Below are 26,743 nucleotides of genomic sequence, written 5' to 3' on the forward strand. Positions count from 1 at the left end.
AGATAAATCTCTATCTTGTTTAGGCCATATTGATCAGGGTCTCTCTTACAGGAAGATGAATGTAATTCCTAAGTGTTAAAGCCTCAGAGAAGGTCTGTAGCTTGCAGGTCTAATATCGCACACAAAATTTGCCAAGAGGAGTCCGTCCAGCAGGCTCCGAACACATGTCTCTTACCCTGTCCCCCCTGTTCCGGAGTCATCCCATGCACTAGAACAAAATGATAAAAATGTGGGCCAGGGATCCAAAAGTGATGCGACCCTGGGAGAGGGGAGGAGGTGGGTTAAAAGGAGAAGAAAGAGCCCCTAGGGGGAGGGAAGTGTTTTCCTTCCCAACTTTGAGAGGGGTGGCTGCTCAAGGCCAAGAGCAGGTTGCAGGCTTTGCCCTCTGAGGAGCAGGATCCCGTATTATCCATGGGTCTCGAACAGATGGGACGATCTACCATGGCCTGAGACAAAGAACCATGGCTCCTGTGTTCCTGGTTCCGGGTTCCCATGGGTTGACTGCTCATCAGTAGAGTGCCTACCAGTGACCTGCCCCTCCCTCCCCTCCACTGCCCAGTGCACTAACCATGACGCTGCCGTCTGGTCCTCTGAAACCAAACCTGTGGGGGCTTAGGGTTATCCAGGGAGGCCAGCCAGCAGAGATTCCGAGTGGGATCTAGCTCTCACCTCTAAAAGCACAGTTTCGCATCCATTTTCATCTCCATGCTCTGGTCCCACACAGGGAAAGAACACAAAGTAGAGACCTCTAGTTCAAAATCGTCAGCGTTCCAGAGAGTAAAGATAGAACTTTTCTCTCAAATCGTGGTTTTAGGATTCCACTGACAGATAGCTACTCAGCTCCCAGTAACCTAGGAAGGGCATGTGGGAAACCTCAGTGGGAAGTCTGGAGCTCAGGTAATCGTGGTCAAGGCCATCCGAGGCGTTGGTGAGCTGCGTGAGGTTCTTGGTAAACCCATCCCATGGGAGGATGAAGACACGGTGGAAGGCAGGGTTCTCACCAGAAACAAAGAGGAGAATCCCGACAAACGCCTTCGGAGGTAGCCTGCACTGGGAGTTTCACCTTGAAAGAAAGTTGCTGCTGAGGTCACACACTTCGCCTTGTCCTCTGCCGAGTGAAGCACTTCCCAGTTTTTCCCTCAGATCTTTCCCTATCAAGACAATCTGTAGATCTCCCTCCAGTCGGCACATTGGCTGCAAAGATAATGTAGGTATTTCAGTCAGCCCGGAGCAGGAAAGATAAGAGGGGGAGAGTCGGGGAAAACTTGATTGAGTGACCGAGATAAATGGACTGTACCACAGGAAATTGAAATGCAAAAATAAGAATTGGGAGCAACTGAAATATTTAAAAAGAGAAGAATGGGCGTGTGAACGGGGAGCAGCCTTACCCCTTCCTCGCCTGAGCTCCTAAATATTGCAAAAGAGAATAGAGTGGAGAGAATCTCAGAATAGAAACTAGCCATTAAGGGAGACAGAATGACAGGGTTTGGCTTACAAATGGGATGATAATTAAGAGAGGAGGAGAAATAAGAGGGGCTTGCGGTTTGATTCTTTGCCTCTGGTCTCACTTAAGTTATGTGTCCGAGAGAACGTGTCCCTGGGTTGTGGTTCTGCCGTCCAGAGGCCTTTCTCTGGCCCTCCCTCTGGAGGGGACGTGAGGGAGCTGAGCGCTGGGCCTTCTTGGTGGAGAAGCTCGAGGGGTGTGTATCCGTTAGAAGCAAGGCTCTGGAGACAACAGGCCCCATGGTATTCGAGCAGCTTATGTAAAATAGGCATTTGCTTCTCCTACATCACTGTTCGGAGGTGAGTCTTCCACACAGTCAAACGGACTCGAGTTCCTGCCACCAGGTCTTGGTTTTGTCCACAGTGGTGAGGCTGGGCTGCCTGGTTCAGGCCACAGGCAAAGGGAAAGAGTACAGACAAGATACATTCTTGTATCCCAAGGCTCAGGCTAGGACCTGGTGCCCCTTGAGAGCAGCTGAGTGCCTGTGGGCAGCCGTCCGGTGAGAGCTGCCCCATCAGTCTGGGGCCTGGACTTCTTCCATCAGGCAGGCAGGCCCCCGGGGGCCGGCTGACTCTACTCATCGGTGCAAGCTGGGTCTGGAGGCAGAAGCACTTGTGAAGGGGCGAGTCCTCCTTCCCCGTCTCCTTGCAAATGATCAGCCCCTGCCCACCCCCTCCCACTCCCCTGTCCTGGGCTGCAGGAGGCCAGAATGCTCATTGTGGAGGGGAAGCATTTCTGCCCGGAGTCACCCTTTTTTATCCTCCCAAACAGAGAGTGAAAGCTAGCGGGAAAGGATACTCGAGCACCCGCATGGGACAGGGCTAGCTGGAGCTCCTGCCTGGGCCCTTCAGCTCAGCAGGAGAGGGAAGAGCGCAGAGCAGCCCGTTCTGTCCGCCCACCTGAGGGGGTGTCTCTGGCACAGGCAGGACAGGGGCTGGGGGCTTGGCACCCATCTGCTCTTCCTCAGGGCACTGGCCGTGGTTCACACGGGCGCTGACTGTCAAGCTAAGGCAGCGGCTCAGGAGCTAGGGAACTGGTCTTCCCAGCGTCTGTCCTCCAACACGGCCACCTCTTCAATCAATAGGCGCACAACCGGGCAAGCCAGATCTAATGACTTCAGCCCTCGCAAACAGAACCTAATTCCCCTCTCTGTTTTTAAGGATGAAAATCTATGCATAAAATGCCTGAATGATTCAGAGGGTACGGGAGAGCTTATCTGCTTATTCCTTCATATCATCAGCTTGGCATTTCTCGAAACAATGAAACTATTTTCTTTCTTTAGACATGAAACATGGCCTCAGAGACCTTGCCTTGCAATCAGAAGACCGGGGCTCCCTCAGGGGCTCCATGTAGAACTCATCCTGGCTGCAAAGGGTTCTCTCCTCAAGGCCTTTCTCCTGTACAACCTGGGAGCAGGCCAAGTGTGCAGGGCTCAGGAATTTGCAAGAAACAATGTGTTTATGCTGGAAGAGTACTCTAATATTCTAAAGGTAGCGGCTACTCCGACTGCCCGCCTGGATCCCACGGTTCAGGCTGCTGATGTAAACCCAGAGCTCGACACCCAACTCGCTCCTGCTGAAATCTGTAGTCTTACGTAGACACAAAGTCTAGAAGAAACCTATGCCCAAGTTCCAAGAGTACACCTCGTCTCCTCCCTGTCCTGGTTAGTCCAGTCTCTTGTCAGGACACTTTCTCGTCAATCTGAACATTTTGAAATTCTTCTTTCTTTTTAAAGGATAGAGTTTAGGGGCACCTGGGTGGCTCAGTCGGTTAAGCATCTGCCTTTGGCTCAGGTCATGATCCCAGGTCCTGGGATCGAGCCCCACATTGAGCCTTGGATCGAGCCCCGCATGGAGCCCCACATTGGGCTCCTGATAGAGTTTATTTTCCATTCTCTGGATAAGTCATGTAGTTCAGTATGAAAAAGAGACAATACAGAGTGACCAGGTGATTGAATGAACTGGGCTTGGTAGGGTGTGAGGAGGAAGCAAAGTTCTTCTTCCCCGCATTGTCCCTGCACAGTGGCTCTGCGGATTCATTTCCCCTTACTCCTGCTTTTTGGATACTCCCAGGTATCAATGGAAAGTCTCATTTCTTCCAATAATAAGCTGTCAGTCAAGTCCAGTCTCCCACGAAACTCTAGTGCAACCTGTTGCTTTTCCTCTCTAGTTTGGCTTGGGGGAGCAGGATGTGGTCAGCTCCTTCTCTGTTTTCTCCCTGCTCTTCCCTCTCTCCTGCCTTGGTGGGCTGTCTCTGACTCGGTCAGTGTGGATGAAGAGTGGGCCAGGGATTAAGGGTCTGGCTAGGTCTTGGTTGACCAGAACAGGTGTCACATGGTGTCCTCTGGGTTGTGTTTCTCTTTTGGGTTCTTTGAGGACGCCAGCTCCCCAGAGACCAGGGTCCCAGAGCAAATATCAGATGATGTCTAAGAAAGTACCCCAAGGGCCAAAGCTGGCAGCCCGTGGGCAGGAATGGTGATCCAAGAAGCCGGCCTTAGCTAGGGAGACAAGCTGATTGGCAAGCCACGAGAGGTGGGGACAGGCAAAGGAGAGGGGAGTCCAGTTCAATGTGGGAGATTGTTCTTGTCGAGCCCGGGCTAGAGGTGGATTATATAGGCCGCACAGCCTTTTTTTTTAAAGGGACCAGGCTGGAGGACGGCATGTTGCCCATCTCATCAAGGTCATTGCCTTCATTGTTGCCAAGACTGTCATCATCAACAACAGCATCCTTAAAGGGGGGGAAGGATGAGATTCTTTGTGGAGTCAGGAGACCCCTTGGGGGACCACCTGGATTAAATGTGGCTATTTCTTATCCTCTTCCTCTGCCTGCTAAGGAAAGGAAACGTTTGCACTACTCTGCAACGTGTTCTCCTTAGAGGACAGTGCGTAGGAGGCCTCTTTCTGTTAGTGCCCCAGGGTGGGACCTGTCTCATACCTCTTCTTCTCCATCCCCTTCTCCCTGTAAACCAGGGAGGAAATCAACACAGAAACTTGTCATCCATTTGTAAGCCTAACTCACATTTTACCTGTTGTTAAAAAGGCAAGAATGTGTCTCATCTTGCGTTGTGTTCTCGAAACTTTCCACTCAGTCAAGTCTAGGCTCTTCCCAAAGCTTTGAGTCTCAGATAGCAGAAAACCCCAACTTTCCAGAGATATTTACTCCTCTCGATTCAGATTTTTTTTCTTTCTCTTTCTCACCCAAATTGTCCAGGGGACAAGAGGAGGGGTGGGTTAGGAAAGAGACAGATCCATCTAAAATGTTGAGGCTGATGGCTAATGGCCTTTAGATTGCCAAGATTGAGTAAACAGATTTAGGACACTGATTCAACATATTAATTGTTTGTTAACCTTTGCATAACCTTTAGGAAGCCTCTGAATGTGTGGATTTAAAACCCAGAGTACACCCGAGTTATTCCCACGGCACAGCCCACTTTTGCAAGGTGTTAAAACTCATTAATTTTCTGTTGAAGCCGGACAGGAAAGGGGAGTTTGGAGGAACAAAGCATACCAAGTAAAGAACTAATCAAGCAAATTAATGTATGCAGAAAGCTCTCTCCTCGGCTTGCAGAAATATCCATTTGTTACCTATATAAGCTATAATTACATAAAACGCGAGCCATCGCGAGATGGAGTGTGATTTAAGGGTTGAGAGAGCAAACATAATAACAACAGCGTAATACTAATAGCCATCATTTGCTCTAATGATGTCAGCCCTTGGCTAACGCCCCCGTTTTGGCTCTCTGAGCATGTTGGCCATATTCATTAATATGTGAGGGTGTGAGGGTCACTCAGAACCATCCCCCTCTCCCCTCAGGTGGAGAGGAGACACCAGAGCTGGGAAGAGGTGGAGGAATCCCACTGCCCACCTCACTCCCCTGCCTCCTGTGTCCAGGCAAGTTCCGAGTTGGAGGGGACCTGCCCTCCCCGGGGCAGGCAGGCCGGGTCTGGTTCTGTGATGCTAACGAGAAGAACAGACCACCAGCGGTCTTCTAGTAAACACTCTTCAGGGTAGGAGACATCCTAGGAGGCCCTCAGATCTGTCTTCTGGTATGTAGCTGCCAGACTTTCAATGAATTCCCTCACTTGCCCTGTCCTTTGAGTCCTGAGGAGACATTGATTTGTTGGGTCCCCTGGGTGCTTTGGGGTGACGTCTGAGTGTCTGAGACAGTCTTTCTTCTCTTCCAATCTATGTCCCACCCCATGCAATCGAATTTGGCCTCAGTCCTTCCTTCCTAGCAGACTTGAGGCTATAAGTCCTCCCCCAAGGACGGGTGTTAGTCCTTTATCCTGCATCTCACGGAAGTTAGGGTGTATAGCCAGCAATCATGGGATTGCTTTTGTTGAGGATAGTCCTTTGGAGTCTTGCAGGGAGGCTGCCGCAGGTCAGATCAGTTCCAGATCCCTCTGGCTGTCATTCATTTCGATGGCAGTTCCGCTTTTCTGAGCGAGCCAGGCATGGACTCCAGCCACTTTCTCTGTGCCGACGGCATGAGCGGCCTGCAGCCCCTGCCTGTCCTCTGCAGACCCGTTTTCTCCCCCCGCCTTGCCCCACCCCTGTCTTGGGCCAGTCTCACCCTGCATGCACACCCACTCCTGTAAGAAGTTGTGTAAAACCTGGCTCGGCCACTCTTGGAGCCCATTTCCTAGGGTGTTTTGTTTTGTTTTGTTTTCCCGGTATTTCGTCTGCTGCAAAACAGAGTGTTTGAACAAGATGACTCTAAGGTGGCTTCCAGGACACAGATGAAGAGGGAAGAGAACATGTGGGTCCCGGGCCTTACAAGGGTCTACGGTGGCCTCCCTCCCTGTGGCCTGCCTGCTCCCTGCCCTGGAAGCAAGAAGCCTGCCCCCATCTGGACAGGACGCCATGAGGAAGTGGGGCTCCTGGACTCACCTCAGGTCCTCCATGCAGGCCTTCAAGACCTGGGGCTGTGAGCCCAGCCACGCCCAGCTAGCATCCTGCAGACATCCCTGCTGTGGCCCGTCTCTCCCCCGACCCGCCACACACCTGAGCCACGCCATCCTCTATTCTTTGTACAGTCCTGGCTTTTGAGCTGCTTGGGCAGCACACGGGGTCCCCTCAGGCCTCCTGCAGACTGAGTCCCTCTGAGGATGGCCTTGGCCAGCAGAAGTGATGGAGAGCTACCCTCTTCTTAAAGCTCTGCCCTGCCTCTTGGTTAGAAGCAAAGCCAACAGCAACAACCAAGACTGAAAAACCAAAAACGTTTTATTAGAATTAACGTCACCTGTCTTGTTTTCCTTTTTAATATGACTCCTAAATGATCTTAAACTACATACTTGGTTATTGTACATCTCGAACATCCTGGGTCTCGAGACTCAGAATCACCTTCTGCCTGGGCCACTTCCCTGCTGAGCGTCTCTAGAAGAACTGTAGCCTTTTCTGGGGTTAGTGACCTCTGAATAAAATAGAGACCCAATGAGCTGTCCTCACATCCCTCCCAGTCCACTCCTAGGGCCTTGATCTGAAGAGAGCCAGGGACACACCCTACTTTTGTAGGGGTGAATCTTAGCTTTCTCTTTCTTATTTTTCACTTCACCCTTCAATATAAAAATAAGAACAGACTATGAGAGTCAGTGCCTCTGTCTGCTCAGCTGGTAGCTCTGGTGGTGGTTTTTCCAATACCATATCCTTCAGGGACTAGAAGTCATTCCAAATGAGAGCAAAGTCCCATGATGGCCACCAACCTATGTTGCTCTAAAAGCCTTTGCCCACCACCCCAGTTTATTCCTCTTTTCAAGGAATCGCCACCTGGAACCCTTAGCCCTTCCTTTTGCTCTTCTCCCTACTTGTGCTTTCACTCTCTCAAATAAACAGACAAAATCTAAAAAAAAAGTATGGATGTTTGTCAAATGTATATTTCAAAATTTTAATTGTGTAATGCACAGATATTTGCATTATCAAAATGAAACATAAAATGTGAAAGAGGTCCTTCACAACCCTCCCCCTGCCATTCATTTTGCCTAAATCCTCTAAAGATGACCACTCTGTGCATTTAGGTACATATATTTACTCATGCACCCATATTTAGGTATTTCAGGTGTTGTTTTTTTTTCAACATACATGCTATCATGCTGTATGTATTGTTTTGGGGCCATTTTTTTTTTTAAGATTTATTTATTTGACGAGAGAGAGAGAGAGAGAGAGAGAGAGAACAAGTGGGGGGAAGGGCAGAGGGAGAGAATCTCAAGCGATCCCCATTGAGCACGGAGCCAAAATGGGTCTCGATACCACAACCCTGAGATCAGGACCTGATCTGAAACTAAGAGTCAGACGCTTAACCAACTGAGCCACACAGGCGCCCCCTTCGATCCCCCCTGTTAATGATGTGTCTTTAAGGTCTCTCCACGACAATAGGTGTAGATTCCCTTCATTATTTTTTAACAACTCAGAGTATTTCATTGTATGGCTGTACCACCGATTTCCCTAATGGTGGGTATTTAAGATCATTTCTCCTTTTTTAAAAATCGTAAATGGGGTTGCCATGAACACCCAGTGCCTACGCCTGGCACACATCTCTGTCCTACAGCCATAGGGTGGGTTTGTGGGACCGTTGGCTTACAGGGTGTGGATGCTAACATTGTGATCAAGGTCGTCACTCTGTTTTTGAAAAAGCCTAACTCCCCTTCCCTCCACATGAGAGTGTGGAGGCTCATCCCATGGGCTCAGGCCCATTTCCCCACATCTTCACCAGAACCGTGTACCTTCTAGCTTTATCATTTTCGTCTTGCTAACAGGCTCTTGTTAATACCCACTAAACCTCCTGCCTGAGGATCGTTACAATGTCCCACCTTAAACTTCCTGTTCTCCAGCCACAGGGACCACTCGATGGTTCTACAGTGGGATCTGTCCCCTGGAGAACTGTCCCTTAATGGTGAAATCTGGAGCCGTCCCCTACATCCACTGTTTAATATTTATCAAGAGCCTGCTGAGTGCTAGGTCCATGCAGCGACCAAGATTTTTGGGAAGACAACACGCAGTGATTTGAAAGGCAGAGATTAGTTAATAAAAATCGACAGCCCCATTCGAGGCCACAGAGGCACCCCTGTTTCCCTGGGTGTCTGTATATTCCGGGTGAAGCAGGCGGGGGTGTGTCCCCCTCTGAGAAGCCGCATTAATATGGCATCTGGTCTCCTACAGGACGTCTGCAGAGTACGACGGAGCTCATCACTTTCCCGTCTATCAGCAATTAAACTGCGCCAGGAAGCCTTGTATCTTTATATCATCCCCTAATGATGTGGGGGTGGGGGGAGGGCAGTGTGGACACAAAGAACCCACACCGTGGTTAATCGGCAAAGTTATCACCTTTTTTCAGGGTCCAAATGTCTGGTGCATTTCCCATACGTCTCCCCTTGCCAAGCCCGGCAAACACCTGGCTTTGGTCCCCCGTGTGCACCACCTCTGGAATTAAATGTCATTTGCAAAGCCTATAATTGCTTGAGGAGACAGTAGCTTCTTTTTGTCTTTCTCAGACTCGCTACCTTTAACCCTGCCCAATCCCACACCCTGCAACCCCCTCCCCCTGCCCCCAGACTTTTGTTTCCCCAGCCCCATCCCGGGGCCTGTCAGATTACATTTTTTATTGCATCGAGACAAAAAGCCATCTGGAGCTCCTGGTCTCCACTGTCAGTGGGCTGCCGTTCTCAGGGTCTCCTGCCAGGCCCCCCGATTAAGAGGCACCCCCCACCGGCCCTCTCTCTTTATTTTTCACCGCCTGCCCTCGCCCCTCCTCAGCTCCTGTGCCTTTGTCCCTCTGCTCCCCTCACCCTATCACTGGGATACGACTACCTTGTCTTTGGCAGAACAATGCGGGCTGTCAGCTTGTATTAAGCATGTGGGGGAAAGCGCCACAATTTCAGGAGGCTGAACGCTCCCAGAGTCTTCATGTGTTTCTGGGAGCCTGGAGTGTCTCTTCTGGTCCATCGTAGATTTATGTGAGGCCTCAGCTATTCCTCTTTTCCTTTCTTCTTGGCCTCAAAACTAGGCAGTGCATTAGAGAAGAGCCTCTGTGAACATGGGGAAGGCAAGGACATAGCGCAGAAGCAAACGGGTGGGAGACTCGGCTCTCCCTGGCTCCAGCAGCCCAGCACGGGGGGCAGATCTGTGCAGAGGTCGCCCTGGGCTCACCCTATGTCCCCTCTGGAATGTCCTCGAAGGGCTAGACCCAACCCGTTTCAGGGTCCATATCAGCTCCAAGGAGGATGGAAACTCTTCTTTAAACAAGTCAGCTGTTGGCTTTCAGACCAGAAGCCTGAACAGAACCCTAAAAGCATGAATGTGTCCATTGTTCTCTCCTCTCCTTTGACATTGACCTGAATTTGGCCCCGAGAAGCCTCATCCCGGCACTTAACAAGGGTCTCTGTAGAGGTCCCTCCGCGAATGCCTGTCCATGGATGACACCGCCATGTCTTTCTGTGAGCACAGGTTCTACTTCTCAAGGGAACACCGTGAGACGGAAGGGAGCTCACAGCTCCCGAGCGCATTCATTTTCTCTGGGATTCTCCCCAAGTCCTATGAAGTGGGTTTTATTTCCTTCATTTTACTCACAAAGGGACTGGAGACTCAGAGTTTAAGAAACGATCTCATGGCCTAGGGACAAGCGAGGAGTCGAGATCTGTCCTCAGATCCATCCAGCGCCAAATCCCGGCCTTCCACTCCATGCTAGGCCACTCTCCCACGGCCACCGGGCGTCTTCATTCAATCCCTAGTAAAGACAGACATCGCACCTGTCAAGTTTGGTCAACAAGTGTTGATTTTCAGAAGTGTTCAATTTTCAGAAATGATCAGCTGGCTGGGCCATAAAGCCTGTGTCTTTCCCCAAACACGGAAATTACCCCGAGGCGCGTTTTCTCCCTAGTGATCACAAACCGCCTGGGAGAACAATACAGCCTTGCAGTGGGCAAGTAGGGCCCCGAGTCTTCTCACAAATCTTTCCGTAAGGAGCCCTGGAGTGGGGGCGGGATGCGGTGTTCACTGGGCCTTCGTGGTGAAGTATCGTATGCTCTGCCTTAAACCCAGTTACAGCAGAAACTTTATTTCCAATGAGGTCACGGTAGGAAGACGAAATGGTTGGCAGAGGCCTGCGGATGTGGTCAAAATGAACCGTGTCTGTAGGCATACGTAGGTCTTCGGACGAGCCCATTGTGAAGGATAAACCCGTTGGCCATCTGCGGGCCCCGGTTTTTTTCTAAGATGAGACGGTCTCAGTAGAATGGTTTTTAAGGTTCCATGCAGACTCAACATGCCGTGATGTGTTTCCACATCAGGGACCACTGAGGACGCAGTAAATTATGATTACGTATTAAAACAGCAACAGCAATTTAGTGAGCCACTTGCCACGTGGCAGGCTCTGCTCTCTGCCACTTTTCTTCTTCACAATGATCTCCTGAGGTTGATGTTCTCATCATTCCCATTTTTGAAATGAGGAAATGGAGGGGCTCCTGGCCGGCTCAGTCGGGGGAGCACGCGACTCTTGATCTTGGGGTTATAGTTTCAAGCCCCACGTTGGTGATAGTGTTTACTTAAAAAAAAAAAAAAAAAACCCTTAAAAAATCAATAAATAAAATGAGGAAACTGGAGATCAGAGAAATTGAGTAGCTTGCTGGAGGTCACACAGCTAATACACAGCAGAACCAAGATTTGAACTGGGTAGCTTGGCTCCTGAGCTCCAGCTTTGGGCTGTGGTCCAGTGGCTAATATCACCACACGGAGCTCACAGCCCTCCCTGGCCTCCTGCCCCAGACCTCTCTAGTGGCCACACAGAGAATCACTGAAAGCTAGTTGGTCAGGTAGCAAATTAAAAGAAGACAGCATGAAAGGTACGACGGTCACTTGAGACTTAGAGTCTCAGTCCCTTCTCTGATTTCAAGGTGAGGTCGTAGGGTCTAGGATCTCTTAATTCTAATCACTTTCATTGCACTTGGATGACTGTACCTGCTAACTGGTCCCTTACAGGTTTACAGAATCAGGTCCAGAGCTGAGAGCACTGGTTTGGGAGTCTGAAGAACCAGGCTCTCGAACTGGCTCTGCTTCTAACCAGCTGGGTTAGCTCTGCAAGTTTCCAGCTTCTCCACGCCCCATGGATCTTATTTGCACCCAGGCGGGCAGATTAGATCAGTGTCGCAAATCCCAGGTGTGGGGGCCAAAGTGGCCCCCCAACAGGTTTTGCTAATATGCACGGTGATTTTCTTTTTTTATTGCCGACACTTAAAACAGGGAGTGTTCACATGAAAGCCCGGGTCTCCAGAATCTAGCAAAAACCAGGAAGATCTGAAGGATTTGAACTCCCCTTCCCACCAGGCGACAATGAGTAGAGGACGAGGCCTCATACCCTCTTGAGAGCTCTGTGGGCCGCGCCCCACCCTGGCTTCTCTTTGCTTCTCTGCCCCCACCCCTCCCCAACCCCTCAGCTGGTTTTGCAGCCTCTGGGTGCCATGTCACCAAGGTTTGTCCCATCTAACTGATTCAGGTGTCACAGGGGCTCCCCTGATCTCTGTACTTTGTCAGGGCAGGAAAGCGCCTCCTTCCTGGATGACCCCATATACCGGCCACTAGGATGGGCTCAGTCACTGCCCAGTACAGAGACAGTCACAGCCCCAGGAGAACCGGGGAGCTGTGCGCTTTGTGTCGCCGCCATGGTTGCTGGTAGGCAGAAAATCAGGAGAAAACACTCAGGACTTCTTTCTTGTTCTTTTTCAGCACCGGGTCTCGCCTTGACACACACACCCCCCCCCCGCCCCCCGGAAGAGGGGTCATGCCCAGGCACTGGATAGACTCCGGTGTGGATTTCCAGAATCCCTTTTGGACACATGTCTGCCTGTGCCTTTTTGACAAAGCTCCGCTTTCCAGAGATTAATTGTTGTCAAACGCAACTTATTTTCTAATCCTTTCAGGCTCCACTTAAAACCTTCTGCTTTATTTTACTTCTTTTGATAAAGTCGCTGAGATTTTTTTTTCTTTTTCTTTCTTTCTTTCTTTTTTTTTTTTTTATGGATTTGCCAATGATTGTCCAGTTTGACAAATTGGATTCCTAAAGCTGATTCTTTGAAGAAAAGGATGCAGTGTGACAAGACAAGAAACAGCTCATCCTCAAATCGGGAGGATAAATAAAAAAATAGAAGCAACCCCATTCTCTGGCTTCCCTGCGACTCAAAGGGTGTCTCAGTTGTCACTGATAATCTAATCTTCTGATGATAGGTGAGAAACAGGACAATGGCGACCCAGCCAGGCTGCGGGTGTGATAGGCCTCTGATTAATAGGACTGTCCAAGGAGGCCCCAGCCCCCGGGAAGATGATTAATGACATTTGATGTGAACTCTGACCTCCCCCGGCAAGCACAGAGGGAGAAAAGGCGGCTGCTCAGACAGGATGCGCGTCCTGCAGAAGGTGATTGATTCCTGAAGGCTTTGTGACTCTGAGGGTGCGTGGGGGGCCCCTCGTGGCCCCTTCCTGGGCTCTGACAAACACCCTACCCTGGCAGGGGTCTGCAGTGAGCACCTTTCCGGCAGAGTGTAAGTTTTTATTATGCCCAGAACACTGTGTCTCAGAAGCAGTTCCCTGGGAAGCCATGGCCAAGCTCTACTGAGCTGTCTTCCCCAACCTGAGAGATCTTTCTGACCCCTCCCCAACCCGAGTGCTGTGAATCACACCAAGGAGCCTTTAAAAGCCAGGATTGTCTTTAGACCTTTTTCAGGGTTTTCTGCTCTAGCCCCTGGATGGGCCTTGGGTGGCTTGGAGCAACCCGGCTTGTGGCAAGAAAGTGTTTCTGTGGCTGGCGGGGAGGGGAGCTGCTGAGATGCCCCAGGCTGGCAAGCAGAAGGAAAGGGGGCGCTGTGGGAGGGGGGCCGTGGCTTGGTGTCCGTCAACACAGGGTGTGGGAGGAACCAGCTTGCTTGGCCCCGTGGCCTGGCCGCAGGAGCCGCCTCAAATTTGGCAGCCGAGAGTCTTCTTTGCTTAGCTCTTCAGGCTCATATACTACCTTGACTCCCCTCAGTGGGAGGGCCCTGAGATAGCCTGGAATGTTTCCTTCAGATCATCAGCCTTTTCTGGCTTTACTGCCTATGCCAACCGTCATGTCCTTAGTAGCAACCCATGTCACTGGCTGTCCAGTCTCGGTTGTAATAATGACCAAACAATTACAGCCAAGAGAAGTGTTCATCGTGAGATCAGCTGAGGACGTGTCCAGCCAGTGATGATCGTGAGATAGACGTGTGTCTGCCCATGGGTGTTAGCGGGACCTGAATACCGGTGATCCCCGCTCTTCCTGAGAAGCGTGCCTGGTTGTTTGTACCCCGGTTGTTGCTGGCTAGGGGTTGGGGAGCCCTCTGAGAGATGAGCCCGACACAAGACCAGTGGGAGTGAGTGGGAGCCAGCGACATCAGGGACGCCTGACCAGAGACTGGCCAGGCAGGACTTGGCACAACCCTCACTCTCTGACAACACACTTCAGAATTCCACTGGGTACCTTCCGCATGCTGGATTTGGGGTGTAGACCCTCAGCTGGTGACCTGCCTTCTCAGCCATCCCGGGGGTAGGGGTGGGAGGCTGCTGGCCAGCATGTCCCTGTGGGCAGCGACGCAAGCTTGGCCCCTGCTGCGGGAGGGGTGCAGGCGCTTGAAGAGCTGATGGCAGGTCAGCCTTATCAGATACATACGAATGGAAGATGGACAAAGGAAGCTACCCCTGTAGGACTTACACACCTAATTCCCCCGGGACCAAGGTGTAGCCTCATGAGGCTGGTGGATTTTCTGCCTCAAAGGGATAGTGCGTGGGAAGCCCCTGGGCCTGCTATGTGGACAGCACTAAATGAAGGGTAGGATTTATTATCATTATTTTTATGTTTGGTAAATTATTATTATTAATGCGATACTTATAGGAGAATCACTCGACAGTGTACTCAGTCGTGAAGAAGAAGAACAAAATGCAGGACTGTATGTGAGACGCTGAAAAAAGTATTGTAATGAGGAAGTGTAATTAGGGACTTAATAATTTCTTTTTTAGCTAACTGAGAATGGATTCCCTGCACCACGTGAAGTCTATTGTTCGGTTTCTGCCTGTTGGACTCTCGCTGGGGGTTCAGTAATTCATTATGTGGAGAAGTGGGGGACTCCCCGGAATATAAAAGGCCAGCTGGAGCCTCCCCGAGGAAGGAAGAGAAGGGGAAGCTGCTTGGGCCACCCCCTTCCCCTCCTCCTGGGCTTCCGTGGTGCCCCGTGACGCTGACGAGCGGGCATTCATGGTGGATAGACACACTTAGCCAGGATGACCAGGTCAGGGACACGGACGTCCACAATCCTTCAGTAGGCTGGGCCTCCTGAGTTCACTCCTGCCCTAGCCAGCTCTGACCACGAAGACTTCCCTCCCTCCCCAATCACCACATGCTGGGCAATCACACAGGCCAGGACAAATCTGACCCACAGCATCTGACTAGTGCAAGATTCCCAAGAGAAGAGACTAGGGAGGGAGGAGAAAAAGCACAGAAGGCAAGAAGACCTATCACGTTTTCTAATCAAGGAAGCAGGTGTGACATGGGTTAAGTTTAAAATCCTCCTCCAGAAGTTTTTGGGGTCTAGTATTAGGGAGTCTCAGATATTGATTAGCTCAATGATTTATTATTATTATTATTTTTTAAGTAGGTTCCTCACCCAGCTTGGAGCCCACTGTGGGGCTTGAACTCACAATCCCAAGCTCGAGACCTGAGATCAAGACACTTAGGAAGACACTTAACCAACTGAGGCACCCAGATGCCCCTTAGCTCGATGATTTTAAAACTGGCAATCTTCAGAATCATCTGGAGGCCTAGTTAAAACACAGACTGCTGGGCTCCACCTCCCAGAGTGTCTGATTCAGAAGGTCTGGGTTGGGTCTGAGAATTTGCATTTCTAACAAGTTCCCAGGTATGCTGAACGTTGCTGATACAAAGACCACGGTTTGAGAAGTGTTGTTGTAGCTTGTTGGAGAGCATCAGAATGATTTTGGGGATCTTGTTAAAAATATTAATTTCTAGGTCCCCTGTAACAGTCATGATGTGCTTGGCTGCAATTAACACAATGACAGACAACAGTTACCTGAACAAGAAAGATTTAGTCACATATCAGCTAAACTGGAGGTAGATAATTTGAGGTTTGGTGTTTTATGTTGTAAAAAATGGGGGGAGGGTATCTTTTTATTTAATTGCTTATCTTAGGTTTGTTGCCTCATGATTGCAGAATGGCTGCCACATTTCCAACCATCATTTTCTCATACAACTATGTCCAAGCCAGGAAAAGAGGAAGGAGCGCCCCCTCCACTCCCAGAATCTCATTCTTTTACATCAGATGTAATACTTTTCCATATGCCTTTTCTTTACAACTCATTGGTATGAAGTGTGTCAGAGGCAGCAGCACTGGGGAATGGCAATATTGAATGCATCGATGCATCGAGGCTCACAGCCTGGGGCTGGGTGATGGCTCACCTTACCCGAGCATGTTATTGCCTGATCAAAATAAAATTCTATGACGCAAGGGAGAAAGGAATGTTATTGGGCAGAGACTAATGTGTCTGCCCCAGCTAGGGTGACTTGTCCCAGATCTCTTGGGATAGGTCTGGTTTTAAAATGTAAAGTCTCACATCCTAGGAACCCCCTTAGTTTAGGGCAAATCAAGAGGATCGGTTGCTCTGACTTCAGTCTCCCAAGACCTGAATTAGCATCTCTAAAGGGAGAAATCCAGACCTTAAAAATGACTTTTAACACTTCCCCCCAAAGATTGTAGTATATATCAAAGTTTGAGAATCATTGGGCTTAAGTGTCTATGAAGCCAAAACAGAGGACTCACGGTTGACATACTCCCAGCCAGCCTCAGAGCGGGAGGACATTCCAGACGGAGGGATGTGGGTAAGACGTAGGGCTGGGGCCTCTCACAGGATCAAACTGAACGTTAAGCCTAGGCAGGCCTGGGATCTTCAAACTCCATCCTCTGCCTGCTCCTTGTCCCTGCGAGAAGGGCCAGGCTAACCTGAAGCCCCCTGCTGTGGGTGGTCTGGAGTCCCGCAGCCACAGAGCGTGTGACACTGGAAACTATAGGTCCCAAGTGCTCTCAGGACAGACAGCCCATCTTAGTCATCTGCTGGAGCAGTGAGCCCCATGCCTGGCTCATCGTAGTCATTCGGTAAATGTGTGTTGAATGAACGAATGAATGAATGAATGGGGAGGGCTGCACTCCCGAACAAATATAAACTCTAGCCCTTGAGCCCCTAACCATCCCTGTGACAGCCAAGTGCCCAGAGCCAGAAACTCCTCTGCCTCATCTGTGAGCTGGCAGGACCCTGGCTGGGGTGGGAGTGGGGTCCCCACTCCCACCCCAGGTCACAGGATGCCGGCACCCTATCTCCCCAGCCCAGGCTCCGGTGGGAAGCAGTGTGTGTCCCTGCCGCACAGCATACTGGATAACTTTCCGATGGTTTGAGGTCATTACTCATCATTAGGAGTCCTGGTGTCTGGAGTTTTCCAGGTGATCAAAGCTCCTCTGTCTGGAGCAGCCAGGCAGGCCCTGGTGTCTGTCACCAGTAATCCCCCCGCCTCGCCAGGCAGACAGTTAAGTAACCCAGGAAGGAGGGGATTTGGTTTTTAAGCTCAGATAATTCAGCCTGACACCCCGACATGCAGACAGTGGCTCTAGCCCAGCCTGAAGAAGTTGGCCAGGGCCAGAGGGGTGCGGGCCAGAGGGAGCCATAAAGCCTTTCGGTGCTGGCTAATTGTAGAGCCCCTGGGCTGCCCCCTGCCCCCGCTCTCCTCCCAGGCTGTGGGTGGGAAGGAGACTGCCCCTCACACGACACTGGGCCCACGTCACCCCTCTTGCAGGTCCTGACAGTTCAGTAAGACTCACTGATTCCTTCTGCGATGGGGAGGAAGGAAGGAGGTTTAGCACAATGGTGTTTTCTGATTTTAAGGAAAGATGGGGACTAAAAGTTTAGGCCTGTATTTTTTTTCTGATTGGATCATTGTGCAAAAAAACTTGCTCATGCCAGTCCTAAATGGCGCACACCAAGGTTCCTGCCCATGTGGAAGGCCGTCGGAGTGAGGAGGAAACCTCCGGAGCTTCTCAGTCTGGGGGATAGACTGGCTTTGCTGAAGAGTTTATGTAAACATCCAGGTAGCAGCATCCTGAGGGGTCCTTTAAGAAAATTGGTGTTGAGGGCGAGGGTAGAAGATTCCAACTGGGGTGATGCTGGGCCCTTCCTGGTACGCTCTCGGGCCGCCCTGCGGGCCTGTGGGCTCTGGGGGGGCTCTCTTCTGTGAGGCTTCTTCTGCCCCAGCTGAGTTCCGTGCCCAGCTGAGCAGTGGATGGTGCAAGACAGACGTCAGCACGCCCCAGCACGCTTTGGAGGCCCTCCTGGCACAAGCCTTGGCCTCCAGGGCTGGAGAGGGGCCAGCTCCACAGGGGGCGGGGGGGGACGGGGGGGGGGGCCCTGCATTTCTCCTGTCCAAGGACCACTCCTGTGTCTTCAGACCCACTCCACCAAGATGTTTTACATATTTTAATTAAAGTGCCGCCCTGGGCTGGCAGAGCACCTGCTAGATGGCTCCAGTCCGAGCCGCAGGGCCGCAGCGGTGTGAAACACGCATCCGACCATGGGCTCCTGCTCTGGAGAAGGCTTTGGCAAGCACCCCCTGAGGCGGGGCCGCTCAGCTTCCAGGAGGGGAAAGGAGCTTGGCGGGTGGCGGGCAGGTGGCGGGCGCATCCAGGGGTGGCCAAGGCAGGGGGCTCAGGGATGGGGGAAGGGCTCAGGTAGGAAATGGCACAGACTGTTTCCGAGGACCAGCTGGCTGGTGGGCTGGGGATGATCAGACTCTTGCAGACACACGGCCCCATGGACACTCCTTATCAGTGTCAAATTATGACAAATGGCGATGGGTAACAGTTGCTGGGTGACAGCTGCCACGTCTCAGAGGGAAGCAGGTATTTTTAGCACTGCGCCTTGGGGCTCTGGCTCCAGGTTAATTAATCATGGGGAACAGCACTGAGTTTGGTGCTCGCTCCTGGGCCCCGCACCCACCCCAGCCTTGTCCCCATTCCCCAGACTGGAATACCAGCCACAGGGGCCGGAAGGCAGGCATAGCTACGGTAGCACTTGGTGGCTCTCATGCCACATAGCGTACACTGCGGGTACCATCCCATGCCTCTCCATGGCCGGGGCCCCACACCCCTCCTTCCTTCCTTCTCCTCAGGGCCCCCACTCAGCAGGGCCTTTTAAGTTCCTCCAGCCTGTTTCTGCCTAAAGCCTTCCCACTTGAGCTTCCATTTTGAACATGACTCCCAGGCGTCCTCCCCAGGCTATGTCACCCCAAATGCCCTCCCTCCCACACACCCTGCCTGAGAGCCCTGCACCAGGCTCTCTGGCACGCTGCCCGGTTTACTTGCTTCAGAGCACTTAGCACCAGCGCACGTCACCTTAATTGTTGATCGCTTCACTTTATTGTCTGTCTCCTTCCAGTGAAGCGCCAGTGGCTTGAGAACAGGGGTCTTCTCTATCTTGTTTGCTGACTTAGTGTCCACGGGGAAGGTACTCAGCAAATGTCACCGGATACGTGCTTGGAAGGATGGCTGGACGAAAGGCGGGATGGGTGGATGGACAGAGGGAAGACCCTTTATGGGATCTAAAATGCACTGTGTCAAGATTGTTGTCGTTGATAGGGGTCCATCTGGGGAGACGCTGGCTGTGTCACCGCATCCTCGCCCAGGCCAGCAGCTGCCAAGGGAGGCCCAGGCTCAGGGGATTCTGGGAAAAGAATATTCTGGCTAGGGCCAACAGCTGTTCTGCTCTAGAAACATCCAACCACATGCTTTTCGGTGTTTGTGCGAGATTGCTCTAATTTTGTTTTCTTTCATAACTCTTTCTTGGGATGGGAAGAGATAGACCCATTTTCAGGATTTCCTAGAAGATTATTTCTCCATACCACCTGAAGGCCGACATCAATAATTCATTTGGGGGAATTACGCAGGGGCCTTTCGCCATTTCCTCTTCAAATAGAACTATTCTTTGCAGAAGCCCCAGATGGTTGCCTATCCTCCCCATCTCACTTGGGCACAGAACCCCAATATTATATTGGGAGGACTTATATTGGGAGGCCGGGGTTTCAGGGAGGCCAGGCCCAGCCCCAGCCCAGAAGGGGACCCTGTAATGTGTGTGAGCTATCTTCAGGACCTCCGTCCCCCAGCCAGTGTGTTGGGTGGGGAATGGGGCTGTGAGCAGCTCTGGAGGGTTTCCCTCATCTTGAAAGACATACACAGGGGCATCTGGGTGGTGAAGTTGGTTAAGCATCCAACTCTTGGTTTTGGCTCAGGGTGTGATCTCAGGGGCATGAGATCAAGGCCCCACACTGGGCTCTGTGCTCAGTGCAGAGTCTACTTGAGACTCTTTCCTTCTCCCTCTGCACCTTGTGCTTGTGTTTTCTCTAAGTAGATTTATCTTTAAAAAAAAAAAAAAGGGAAGAAAGAAAGGAAACATATGAAGGGGCACCTGGGTGTCTCAGTTGGTTAAGCATCTGCCTTTGGCTCATGTCATGATCCAGGGTCCTGGGATCAAACACGGTGTCAGACTCCCTGCTCAGCGGGGAGCCTGCTTCTCCCTCTCCCTCTGCCCCCTGCTTGTGCTCTGTCTCTTGCTGAAAGAAAGAAAGAAAGAAAGAAAGAAAGAAAGGAAGAAAGAAAGGAAGGAAGGAAGAAAGAAAGAAAGAAAGAAAGAAAGAAAGAAAGAAAGAAAACGTACATGAAGGAATGTACCTGAGACATGTCCTATTTCCTGATCCTCAAAAGGATCAAGTTTATTTTGTACGTGTAGTCAGAGCATGGGGAGGGTACACATGGCAGAGGCTGAGGGAGGCTGATGACCCAGGTGGTTTCCATTCTCAAAGGGTGGGCAGAGCTCAGCAGGAATGTGCTTCAAACCAGCGGTGCCCACCCCTGCACCTCCTAAGGCATGCCCACTCCTGAGCCCCTATCCATTCCGATTGTCTGATTCTCAGGGGGTAGGGTCTGGATCTCTGTGGAGTTGATACCCTCCTGCCCTGGCCCCCCATTTTTTTGAGACGCGGAGCACCTATGAACTGTGGAAACAGACCAGGGGCAGGGAAACCCTCCTGACAGTGGCCCGGAAATGCCTTGCCAGAGATGCCCTTGCCGTCCTGAAGGGCCCCAGTGGATCTGTTCCCTTCCTTTCTTAGGACTGGAAGGAAATTTGTGAGGAAAGCACAGCCCTGGATGATAACTCTTCTTTGGGGAGGAGCACATTCAGAGCACGTGCACGTTGGGTTGTCCCAGCTGAGGACTCTCCGAAGGTTCCAGAGGTCTGGGGTCTTCTACGGACAGAGTACTCATTCCTTCTCCCTCAACCTTGCTGAGGCTCTTGTGGGAGCGGCCCTCCCTGGCCGGTTCTGGGGAGCAATGAACCAAAAGCTCCTTAAAAAGCACCAGGGAGATTGAGAGATTGCCATTCCTTCTTAACTGTTGCTACTTTGCTTTCACAGTTCGGGTTATGACCTCCACCATTCCCTCTGGGGGACAGAGAGAAAGGGGCAGAGACTCCAAATCAGAGAGAAAGAGGCACAAATAGAAAAAGACACTTAAAAAATGACAGAAACCAGAAGACAGACCCACATTCTTTCTTTCAGTGATTCAAAAAAAGTACTCATGGAGAACCTACTATGTGCGGGACTGCACACCCACCCTTAACGGATACACCACAAGACGGAAGTCTGTCCACACCAGCTCCACAGACCCTCCGCGGGGTTTTGGGCAAGAGAATAAAGAACATGCTGTTCCCGCTCAGGCCAGTAGGTGGCGCCATGTCAGAGGGAAAGTTAGGGGAGTCGCTGGATTTGATAGCCACCTATGGACATAAATTCAATTTCATCTAGTTCTCTGAGTGCCATTATGTGCAGGGCAACAGGCAGGACACTCGAGGGTACATAGGATGAGAAATGCAGGGAGCCTGGTGGCTCAGTTAAGCGACTGCCCTAGGTTCATTTCGTGATTCTGGTGTTCTAGGATTGAGCCCCACATCTGGCTCCTTGCTCAGCGGGGAGTCTGCTTCTCCCTCTCTCTCTCTGCCTGCCACTCCACCTGCTTGTGCTTCTCCCTGTCAAATAAATAAATAAAAATTCTTAAAAAAAAAAAAAGGATGAGAAATGTACGCTCGCTGTCATCATGGAGTTTATTGTGCTCTTGGGGACTGGAAGGATAAGCTCCCAGGTCACAAAAATGGTGAAAGGGGTAAGTGCCTCAGGAATGGTTCAAAGGAAGGCCTGCATGGATCTTAGGACCAGAGACTGCAGAGAAGCCATCTCCCACCTGCTCACATTGTATCAGAGGGAACAGAGAAGGGAGGTAGGTGACTGACCCGTGGTCACATAGCAATTTCAGACTCCCAATCTGCTGACTCCTACAACAGTGCTCTTTTCACCAAACATTCTGCCTCAATAACTGGGGCTGCTGCCCCACCTTGAGATTCAAAATACTGCCTTAGTTTTGCCATTACCTCTCAAAATGCCACCTCTGATGCCTCCTGCAAGGCACTCCAGCTAGGTCAGTCCTCGTCTCGGGGATGGCAGCTGTCCTCATGAAACGTCCTGTGGTGCTGGGGTCCCCTCGCACCACTCACGAGAGCTGACTGTGTGCGCGTCTACCTGGAGGTGCTCAAACGCAGCCATGGTGGGAGCAGTCATACCATGGAAATTGGCAACAGCTATACATCAGAACCTTCCCCTTGCCCCCCACCTCTGCCCACCACCCAGGGAGCTGCACACCACTGAATTAGCATCCCTGCTTTATAGAGGAGGTGAGGTCGTCTGCCAAAGACACACAGCTTATAGGTGGTGGAGCTGAGACCCCTCCCGGGCAGTTTGTCCTGGGGTGCTTAGCTTAGGGCAAAGCCAAGAGAACCTAGAGCCCTTGGATGCTTGGATGCAGAGAGGTCTAGGCTAATCCTTGGTTTCTTGTGTGGGTGCTACCCATGGCGGCATTGGAACAAGAAGCAGTTTGGGCAAAATGGGAACTAGTCCAGCTTCGGATAGATTGGATTTGAAGCACGGTGTTGGAGATGCTCACACGTGGAGGCTAGGAGAGAAGTCGGCGCAGGACACTGAGACAGGCAGGATAGAGGTCTGTTCTCGACTAAACTGACAAAAGCTAGCTAGAAACATTTTCCTTTCTTAGAGTATTCAGGTAAGAAGTGCGAGATTCACCCTTTGTATGTTTCTCATCTGTGTTGACACTGAGGCATGACCCAGCAGGGCAGGAGTGGGGCGCTGGGCACTTGCCCCACTTGCTCCGTGGTCAAGGTGCAGAGTGAGCACTCGGTACTTGCTGAATAAATGAGGGAATGACCTGATTTCACCCCACACAAAGCTGACTCAGCACTGCCATGGACCACACATTAAAACCCAAGTATGTGCCTCGTAACTTCTAAGATGATCTAGAATGCTGGCATTGTTATAAGAGTATGGATGTGGGGGGCGCCTGGGTGGCTCAGTTGGTTACCTGTCTGCCTTTGGCTCAGGTCATGATCCCAGGGTCCTGGGATCGAGTCCTGTGTCAGCCTCCTTGCTTGGAGGGGGGGGGGGCCTGCTTCTTTCTCTGCCTGCCACTGCCCCTGCTTGTGCTCTCTCGCTCTCTCTCACAAATAAATAAATAAAACCAAAAAAAAAGAGTATGATTTGAAATAAAAAATTACTTTTTCTCCTTCTTTTCCTTCTTCGTCGTCATCTTCTTCTTTTTCAGCATTTTTAGAGCTGGAAGTGAGCTTAGGCATCAACTATTACAATGACCCATGGAATTTCTTGTGCCAGGGGATCTGGAAGGACAAAGTCCCAGGTCAAGAAAAGAGCGTGAAGATAGTAAGTGCTTCAGGAGGAAAGGCTGTGAAGACTTTAGAAGGTCTGAGATGGCCGAGAAGCCAGTTTGCCTGTGAGGAGCAGAGGGCCAGAGACTATTTGCGTGGGGGAGCACCCGTGCCTGGCTCACTGGCCCGGCCTGCCTTGCGCTGTCCTTTCGCTGCCTGGCTCTGGGCCTCGGTTTGTCCCTCCAGTAAAAGCAGAGACTGCGCTTTGGTTCTGGGAGGGGAAATGAGTCGATGAAAATCCACATAATAGGAAGACAGCTTGGGCAGATGAGCAGAAATAGCCGTGGATACCAACCAAGGAGGCTACAATATGCAAATGAGTCGACTGTGGCTTTCCTCCTGGTTGGCTGAAGGGACCCCGACATCACAATGCATGGGGTTTCTCCACTCCAAAGGATTGTCTCTAGCCAAAAAAAAAAAAAAAAAAAAGGAAAGTAAAAGAAAAAAAGAAAGAAAAATCCACGGACCAGACAGGTCTCTTAGCTCCCTCTCTTTGTCCGAACGGGAGGAGAAGCGATGGAACCTCTCTACCATGCTGGGTCCATCCTCATGCAGGTGAACACCTTACAAGGGAAGAAGATGGTGGAGAGTGGCCTCCAGTCTGGAGACTTCTCCCTCCCTCAGTCCTGGCCTTCCTGCCTCCTGCCCCCAGCCGACCTGGAGCTCCTGCAGCAGAAGGTAGCCGGGGTGCAGCGGGAGCTGGAGGACTTTAAGAAGGAGGCGCTGAAGGCCATCCGTTACCTGGAGGACGCCTTCTGTGAGATGAACGGCGAGCTGGCGCAGCAGGAGGAGCAGGCGGCCCGCGTGAAGCAGCGGCTGAGGGAGGAGGAGGACCGGGGCGTCGTGCGCAACAAGGTCCTCACCTTCCTGCTGCCCCGTGAGAAGCAGCTCCGGGAGCACTGCAAGCGGCTGGAGCGCATGTTGCTGGGCTCCGGCCGGGAGGCGCTCGGCGCCCCCAGGAAGATCCAGACAGACTGATGCCTCCCCCCGGCGGGAGCCCAGCTTCCAGCGGAGCCGCCGAGCAGAAGATTTTGTTTTCAGTGGAAGGACCAACCCTAAGTCCCCGTCCATTCGCTTCCCCTCTCCGTGTTCACTGCTTTCCTTCTACCTCAATAACACCTTGCTGAGAGGCGAACAGGCCCCAGTATGTTCTTTGGTGAAGCTCGCTTGCCCAGCATCGTCACAGAAGGAGGCGCCCCACCCCTCCGGCTTTCAGACACCTGTAACTTTCACCGTTAACTGGTTTCCTGTTTGTAACGGTCATGTCGCTCAAATGTATAACATGGTTGTTTTTAATCTTCTTAAATTGATGTGTTGAACAGATTTACCTTTCTTTTCATGACTCAAGGCTCTCCTGGTCGTTACTCAATGATGCATGGTCCCCTGAGAGGGGTCGATCGTTCCCCGGAGCCCTGACCGGCCTCCGAGGACTGTCCTTTTGTGGTTCACATCCCCGCCTCGTGGGTTTTTCTGCCTGCTTTCCTAGTTAGACCGCCCTGTCTCACCTGTGTTTCCTGATTCTGGCGCAGCTGAACTTCCTTCACAATTACTCTGGCCGAAGAGATCAGACACAGCTCATTAGGGCTGGGGTGGGTGGGGTCTGGTGAGTTTCGTGCACAGATGCACCGAGCCTCAGACCCCGTGAGTGGGTGGGTTCCAGAGAAGGGCCGCTGGCTTTCACGCCTGACCCATGGAGCAGAACCGGTTACGGTGCCCAGACTTTTCTCAGGCCGTGTCCACACACCATCCCCCCTACTTCTCAGGCCCCTTTGGGCGCAAGTGCCGCTTCCCCCTTGTGCCCAGGGGGAGGCTGACTGTAGTTCAAGGCTGGTCGTCCGTGCTCATCATCCTGCTGCCCGTTTGGAACCACACCAGGCTCTTCATGGACTTGCTCTTCTGGTGACTTGGGGCTTCCTTCACTGTCACTGTGTCTTTTAGTTCCAGTGAGACTCTGGTTCATCGAGTCGCGTATCCTCTCTGTGGTCCCCCCACCAAATGCTGTCATGTAATGGGTTTCTCCCCCAAACCGCAGAAGTGAGAAGTCACTCTGGAGGCCAGAGTCTGCTCCGGAGCCCAGCGGGGCCTCTGTCCTCCCAGCCGGGGTCTCATAGCCTTGCCAGACCCTCTGACATTCTTCTTCAGCCCCATCTGCCCTCCTGTTTCAGAGAATCACTCCCAACAAGATTCGGGCACCTGGAACCCCCACGCTGACCTTCACACAAGGACCCCATGATCCCCTGCTGATAGCTCTATCCACCTGTCACTGTCCACCCTGAAGGCTGCACCCCTATTTTAACTCCAGACTGTTTCTGCCTTGGAAGGTACAGCTGAAGAAATAGTAATACGGACACTAGCGACATTCCCATCACCGCCGGAGCTACGGTTGTCACGAATGAGCTGTGTTCCCGGCCCCAGACTCGGCCCCTCGAAGGCAGGTACAGCTCTAACCTTCACTTTCAGACTCCGAGGAAGCCACAGCTCCGAGAGGCTAAATTGCCCAAGGCCACACAGCTGGTAAGTGGTAGAGCTGAGATTTGAGCTTAGGAATGTCTAACTCTAGAGGCTTTGCTTGTTTTAACCATTGTGTAGTATTTGGGGAACTTTAGGAGCGTCTGCTGAGCTCTCCTTGAATACACGAGGGGAGCTTCGTGATCTTGCTAAGGTGAGCTCTGTGAGAAAGGACCGTTTTGCGGGGTGGGAGGGCACTCCTGTACCTTTAGAACTTGTGCGGGATGCCCGTGTGTGTACAAATGTGTCTTAGAAGGAGAACTTGATCGGCTACATAGAAGAAGGGCTTTAAAAGAATCAACTTCTGGGGCCCCTGGCTGGCTCAGTCAGTAGAGCAGGTGACTCTTGATCTTGGGATCGTGAGTTCAAGCCCCACATTGGGCACTGCACTCACTTAAAAAAAAAAAAAATCAGCTGCTTTGTACAAGAAAACTGGCTCTAATGCGAATTCATGTGGAAAGGGCTTTGCGTCGACTGTAGGTTCAGCAGGTAAATATGGCTGCTCAGGATTGACGGTGTTTGTGGGAATTCTGGGAGGAGGGGTAAAGGAGCCCAGGCCAGAGACCAGGAGAGACCAGGTGTAAGCTTCCAGTTGTCCCTTCCCCTCCCAGTGGAGCTGTGGGGACAGTGCTTAATTCTCCCAGCAGCAAGGTGTGACGACACGTGTGAAGTATTGTCAGCCAGGGAGGCTTACCCAAGTCTTGGTGTTGAAGGTTTTACTGGTGGGTAATTACCGGCCCGGAGCCCCTCCATGGCTGACCTTGCTTACTCAGCCTCTAGCCACTCCCAAGGTCAAGCTGATACAGCTCGGCAGGGGCGCTAGCTGAATCATGTGATTAG

The 26,743-nt window shown here is 51.6% G+C and overlaps 1 protein-coding gene and 1 long non-coding RNA gene across 2 annotated transcripts in view; both read left to right on the top strand.

The window, feature by feature from the left end:
- The window catches only part of LOC116876045, a 45,000-nt gene extending 24,115 nt beyond the window's left edge, over nucleotides 1–20,885 (top strand). The window contains exons 3-4 of the long non-coding RNA XR_004384309.1: nucleotides 12,532–13,007; nucleotides 20,721–20,885. This is a non-coding gene — a long non-coding RNA (uncharacterized LOC116876045). The remainder of the gene's footprint in view (nucleotides 1–12,531; nucleotides 13,008–20,720) is intronic.
- Nucleotides 20,886–23,839: 2,954 nt separating this feature from the next.
- CCDC182 (coiled-coil domain containing 182) lies at nucleotides 23,840–24,711 on the top strand. Its single transcript, XM_032871765.1, has one exon. It carries the CDS (start codon nucleotides 23,912–23,914, stop codon nucleotides 24,371–24,373), a length of 462 nt encoding a protein of 153 aa, XP_032727656.1. The 5' UTR covers nucleotides 23,840–23,911; the 3' UTR covers nucleotides 24,374–24,711.
- The last annotated feature ends 2,032 nt before the right edge of the window (nucleotides 24,712–26,743 follow it).

Source organism: Lontra canadensis, unplaced genomic scaffold, assembly GCF_010015895.1.
Source record: "Lontra canadensis isolate GAN:19392208 unplaced genomic scaffold, GSC_riverotter_1.0 scaffold43, whole genome shotgun sequence".
NCBI classification, from domain to species: Eukaryota; Metazoa; Chordata; class Mammalia; order Carnivora; family Mustelidae; genus Lontra; species Lontra canadensis.

Coding starts and splice junctions, on each gene's coding strand:
- CCDC182 (XM_032871765.1), top strand. CDS start 23,912: ATGGAACCTCTCTACCATGCTGGGTCCATCCTCATGCAGGTGAACACC.